This window comes from Vicia villosa, linkage group LG7, assembly GCF_029867415.1.
Source record: "Vicia villosa cultivar HV-30 ecotype Madison, WI linkage group LG7, Vvil1.0, whole genome shotgun sequence".
Lineage (NCBI taxonomy): Eukaryota > Viridiplantae > Streptophyta > Magnoliopsida > Fabales > Fabaceae > Vicia > Vicia villosa.
Genome location: NC_081186.1, coordinates 100,472,521 through 100,479,094, shown reverse-complemented (window position 1 = coordinate 100,479,094; position 6,574 = coordinate 100,472,521). Strand labels below are relative to the sequence as shown.

At 21.7% G+C, this 6,574-nt stretch overlaps 1 protein-coding gene across 1 annotated transcript; it reads left to right on the top strand.

Annotated features, from left to right (window-relative positions):
• The first annotated feature begins 2,792 nt into the window (after positions 1-2,792).
• On the top strand, positions 2,793-6,114 carry LOC131618031 (probable polygalacturonase At3g15720). The gene is made up of 9 exons (XM_058889299.1): positions 2,793-2,936; positions 3,051-3,182; positions 3,304-3,468; positions 3,609-3,816; positions 4,040-4,121; positions 4,408-4,516; positions 5,662-5,760; positions 5,881-5,971; positions 6,032-6,114. The coding sequence occupies exons 1-9, from the start codon at positions 2,793-2,795 to the stop codon at positions 6,112-6,114; spliced, it is 1,113 nt and encodes a 370-aa protein (XP_058745282.1).
• The last annotated feature ends 460 nt before the right edge of the window (positions 6,115-6,574 follow it).

The window sequence follows — 6,574 nt, the reverse complement described above, 5'->3', positions numbered from 1 at the left end:
AATTATAGTCAATCTTAAATATGAAGGTTAAAACTATAATCATAATTTAAACCTGAAATGAAACATATGAGCATTCATACACACATAATATTAGGATCAACGACATATTGATTTATCAAGAATTATAATAATATTTGGGAGATCTGTCAAAAAAAAAATATTTGGGAGAAAACTCTTTATGTAGTGACATTTTTAATTATGAAATTTAAAAGTGTAAAGACAAGTTATTGAAACCGATTTGGATTCTCTGCAGCAATGTTCTCTGCCACCATTTTGTAGCTTAATAATAAGCATTTGATTGATTATTTATATTGAACAATAAATTCTATTAATAAACTAAAATAAATCTTAATTAAATTTAAATTTAATTTGTTTAATTCTTTTAATCATTAATAATTGCATAGAGAAAATACCTTTACATAAATTTATATAATAAATTTATATTCTTCTAAATACATTTTTTCATTTTCGAAATATGAGTTTTTATTTTTAGTTTATTTTGAAAAAAAATTGAATCTTTGATTTTTTTTTCAAAACTTTATGCTACTAATTTTATTAAGATTAATTTTTAAAAACAAACCCACATTGCATTTTTAATGGTATTTTAAGACATATTATTAGTATAAAGCTATATATTTATTTTATAATTTTATAATTTAATTTTATTTATTTCTCAAAGTACATGAATATTTAATTTAATTTAATTTGTAAAAAATTAAACAATGATTCCTTATGCTATTAAAGTTAAATTTTGTATTTTCTAAAATTTCATGATGCATGTGTCATATGATTTATTTATAAGTAAAATTTTACATTATATTTAGTTTATAGTTTAATTGTTATATATTTAATTTTTATTATTATGGCATTTTTATTTTTTTATAATGGCATATTATTTAAAAGAATCACTTGAAATGCATATAAACGTTTATAAATAATTGAGAAAATTTTAAAAACAAAAAAATTTAGAGGTATTAAAATTCAAAGAAAATTTTTAGATTAACTTTTTAAATAAGAGTTTTATTTCAATCTAAATAATCAATTCAGTATTTGAAATTAAATAAGGCTTATTTCAATTCTCTTAAATATTTTATTATTCAATCTAAATAACCTATCCAATGGGTAATATTAGAATGAAATGTAGAGATTAATATTAATAGCATAAGGATGGATGTTTATTTTTTTTAATAAACAAATTAAAATTGATGTATTTTGTGAAATTAATTAAAAATTAAATTATATAATTATAAAATAAATACATAGATTTATTAATGATATGCCATAAAAAATCATTAAAAAGTTAAATATTTATAAATAGAAAAATCTGATTAAAATTAATAGCATAAAGAAAAACAAAAAATCAAAGTTTAAATTTTCTTCCAAAATAAACTAAAAAAATAAAAATTCGTATAATTTCAAAATTAAAAAATGTATTTAGAAAATATAAATTTATGTAAAAATGTACAGTTTTTTTTAATCAATCAAAGTCTATTGGTTCAAAAAATATATATAAATTTATGTAAAAATACTATCTCTATACAACTTTACAATTATTAACTATTAAAAGAAATAAAAGAAAAAAAATACTTACAGATATGATAGTGTACGGAGTGTGGTATAGTAACAAGTTGAAAGAGCACATAGTTAAGTTGATATTGATGTAAGTGCTCTTTTTGATTTCATTTTTTTTAGGGATAAAACGAAACGATCGCTTTGTATTAACTATTTTTTGAAATAATTAAAGTTTAAATTTATTTAAAAAAAAAAGAAATAAAAGAATTACATTTAAAATTAATTAAGATTTATTTCAGATTTTTATAGAATATTTTATTTAATCTTATGGTTATCATTAGGCTGCAAAATGGTGGCACGGGAATATAGATATCTAGAATTCAAATCGTTACTGAAATTTACTGTTATGGATATTCCTCAATCAACGCTCTTAATGTCTTAAACACCCTTTACATGAGAGAATATATATATAATTTTTTTCTCGTACATTATATTGAAAACCATAATCTATATATTGGGTTACAACTAATTAGGGTTCTTGTTATTCTAAAGTGATCATATTAACATCCATTATATTTGAGTTTATATCTAAGAATTAATTAATTAATTATTAAATAAAAATATTATTTTTATTTTTATTTTTTTCACGACTTAATTGATTTAGACTCTTAATTTTATAAATCGTAGATATATTTAAATATACCTAATATACGCAAATAACGGCAGCAGAAACAATATACGCAGTTTGGATAAAGAGGAATAAAATTGTGTTTAACAGTGGTTATAGTGATAGTCATATAGTGGATAGTATTATATAGAAAATTGTAAATAAAATTTGGGTTCTATGGGCCGCTTTGTACTTAATTGTTTTTGGAAATATATATAATTATTATTTTTCCAAAAGAAAAAAATTAAATTTACCTTGATAATAAATATTAAAATATAAAACTAAATAATATTTAAATTTAAAATAATCCAAAAATATTTTATTATGATAGCCAGTTTTCTTTCATCTATGAATATAGTCAAGACTAAAATGATACTAGGCGAAGGAAAAAAATTTATTTATAAAAAATACAATAGTTTAAAAAAAATGTTTTTGAGTCTTTTATTTTTAATTTAAATAAAAATAATTTGACAAATTGACTTTTCACCATTATGTAATTTTTGTTCTAATTAAATAAAATAGTTTCATGGGTGTAATTTTCTATTTAACCTCCAAACCGGCCAACCCAATACTATACTTCCATCACAAAACATTGTAGAAACTCTTAGTTAACATGCAAGGATTCATTACCTATGTTTTGTTTCTTTCTTTCATTTCACCTTGTCTATGTACAAGGTTGAATGTTGGAACCACAAATGATAATTATAATGTGATGCAATATGGTGCAATTGGCGATGGCAAATCTGATGATACACAAGTATAAGTTTTTATGCTTTATCATTACAATTTAAATTTAAATTTAAATTTATTTCATATCATTTTATAAGTATTCAATATTTATTATTTGTTATATGTATATATTGAATTGTAGGCATTTTCAAGTGCATGGAGTAATGCATGTCATGCAGGAGGAATGTCAACATTCGTTATACCATCCGAGAAGTCATTCTTGGTGACGAAACTAAATTTTAGTGGACCTTGCGATGCCAAAATTTCCATTCAGGTATATAAAACTAATATATATATATATATATATATATATATATATAATAAAAATATTTTTAGGAGCTCTTTAAGATAATTAAATAAATCTCGTTTAATTTTTTTTCTATATTAAATTGCAGGTTGAAGGAAAAATAATTGCACCTTCTAAAGACGCATGGGAAGCTAGACCATATTTGATTGAGGTCGATAGTGTAAATGGACTCACAATTGATGGCAATAATGTAGGAGAAATCGATGGAAATGGTGCTACTTGGTGGGATTGTTCAGATTGTAAAAGACCAGGGGTATGTATATATTGTAATAATTCAGATTAATTATATTCTTAAGAAAATCAAGAGTTATACTTTAATATTTATAAAATAAATTTTTATCTTAAGTAATTGAGCTCTAAATTATGACATGATATTTCTAATGTTAATTACAGGTGTTCCATTTTCATAAATGCGACAATCTTACTGTTAGTAATCTTGCGATTAGTAATAGTCCAAAAGCTCATGTATCTGTTAATGATTGTAATGGTGCAACATTCTCCAATATATCCATTGATTCTCCTGCTACTAGTCCAAACACCGATGGCTTTGACATTTCTGATTCTACTAATATCTCCATACAAGATTCTATTATAAAAGCAGGTAATTAAAGTTTATATTATGATATTTTACTTTTTTTTTTGTCTTAAAAAGAATAAATAACCATAAAAGGTAAGTGAAACATATTATTTATGTAAAAGAGAATCGATTAAATACATTATTAGAACGACTAAATAAAATTTAAGAAATAGTAAAAAAAAATTTATTCTATAATTTTTTTTGTAATGATTGTGTAATTTGTTTTGGTTTTGTTTCTTTTAAATAGGTGATGATTGTATTGCTATCAATGGGGGCTCCTCTTTTGTGAATGCTATTCGAGTTACTTGTGGACCTGGTCATGGGATAAGGTTTGTAGTTTGATAAAAAAAATCAATTTTTATATATAAAAATTAAAAAGGTATACTTTTTTTAATACACATGTTTAGATTAAAAAACATAAAAACTAAATTTTTATTTTGAATTTAATTTAATTGTTATTTTTTATTTGAATATCAAATGTTTGTTTTTACTATGATATATTGGAGTTTGAAACAATTGCAAATTTATTTTAATGTGTCTGAATTTTATAATATATATGTATTTATATTTTTATCGAGATATCTCATTAAAACATATATTTTATGAATTTATCAGTGTTGGCAGCCTTGGTAAAAATAATGCAAGTGATCAAGTATCTGATATTTATGTAAAAAACTGCACTTTCACGGGATCTACTAATGGAGCAAGAATCAAGACAGTTATGGTGAGTAGATCTGACAAATTAAATGTGCTTATTGTTGATACAAATAGAGCTAATAATTTTTAAATCAAATTTTCACATATAATTTGACAATTAAAATTTATCTTTTTTTAATCAACTTTTAGTTCAAATTTTATGTAAATATATAGAGATTATTTATAAGTAATATCTAACAATATAATTATATATAAATTTATATAGTGTTGTCGATTGTAAATTTTAAAATACAATTGTTTTGATTTGATTTGCTATTTGGATATTCAGTGTGTTTTCTGTGAGTTGTTTTTTATTTATATTTTGATAACTTTTTAGATAACGTCTGCAGAATTTTTTTTTAGTGGGGATAAAATATTATATCAATACATAATAATAGTAATAATAATTAAATTACAGTGAATGAGTAACTCAACTTGTATGTGCTAATTGAGTTAAATATGTGTAATTTATTGATCAATAATTATATTTCTAGTGCTACTAAAATAAGTGGTTGATATTTATAAATAAATTAATAATTTTTAAAATAATAATATTGATAATAATAATAATAATAGCTTAATTAAAAAAATGAAGAATACAAATAGTATTGTTTTATACCCAAAAGAATTGAAGACACCTCCATATAATATATATATATATATATATATATATATATATATATATATATATATATATATATATATATATATATATATATATATATATATATATAATTGTTGTATGGTTTATTTTAATTTTAAAACTATCAAATATATATTTTCTTGTGCTCACACAATCATTAAAATTTATTCATCATATCATTTGTACATATAACCTTCAACAAGTAAAATAATTTAATATTCTTATTGGGGGCATTAATAAATTTTTAATAGAATGAAAAATATCAATTAGGTAAATAATATATAACAAGTTATCCTATGTTAGTGGGGGCAAGTGCCCCCAATGTGTAACATATAGATCCGTCCCTGCACGCTTGTGTTCTTTTGAATTATTTGTATTTTGGTATTTCTTATTTATTTTATTAATATATTATTTTGTAATTAAAAAACAGTTATATAATAACACTTTATTGTAAATAATAAATATAGTAAAATAAAAATAATTTGATCAAATTCTCTTATCATGTACACCTTGTGTCCATTTATTTGCAGGGTGGATCGGGTTATGCAAAAAATATTACATTCGAACAAATAATCCTTGAAAATGTGAAGAACCCAATAATCATAAATCAGGATTACCATGATTTAGAGGTACATATTTGACTCATATTATTTTATCTTGTCTTTTCAACAATGTGTTGAATTAATGATTAATTTACATACATAATTTTACAGTTATCTATGTTAATTTATTTTTCTTGTAATTATTAGGAAACACCATCATCTGTGTTGGTGAGTTCTGTGACATTTCGAGGATTTAATGGAACTTTTGTTGACAAAGTAGCTATTAAATTAGATTGTAGTTCATCCGGTTGTTCTGACATTCTATTTGATCAAAACAACATTGTACCCACTGAAGAAGGAGAAGAATCTTCTGTTATTTGTAGAAATGCTCATGGAACAGCTAGAGATACTATTCCACTTGTCCATTGTCTTTCTGAATAATGTGTTATTGGCCTTCCCACTCATATGTTGCAATGTAATTCAAAGCCTTCTTTATTGAGGCTAAAAGAATAAATACTAAGTCTAGATTTTACACTATTGTTTAGCCTCTTCATTATAATCAATAAAAAATAATAATATAAATGCATACTTCTTTTATCTATATTTTGTTCCATTCTTCATTTATCTCTATTTTGTTCCTCTAAATTAAAGTGTAACTCTACTCCAATTCAATTGTATATTATTATAATTCTTGATAGAAATTCTGAATGGAAAAATTGTAAATTGCAGATTAAAATATTTAAAAAATTATATTTACATTATTATAATTTTAATTATATAATAATATAATTATATAATAATATAACTATTATAAAATATTATTGTAAAATGAAAGAATAATATATATATATATATATTGCAGATTAAAATATTTAAAAAATTATATTTACATTATTATAAT

Coding starts and splice junctions, on each gene's coding strand:
- LOC131618031 (XM_058889299.1), top strand. CDS start 2,793: ATGCAAGGATTCATTACCTATGTTTTGTTTCTTTCTTTCATTTCACCT. Junction 3,183..3,303: donor ATGCCAAAATTTCCATTCAG/GTATATAAAACT, acceptor ATTAAATTGCAG/GTTGAAGGAAAAATAATTGC. Junction 3,817..4,039: donor AGATTCTATTATAAAAGCAG/GTAATTAAAGTT, acceptor TCTTTTAAATAG/GTGATGATTGTATTGCTATC.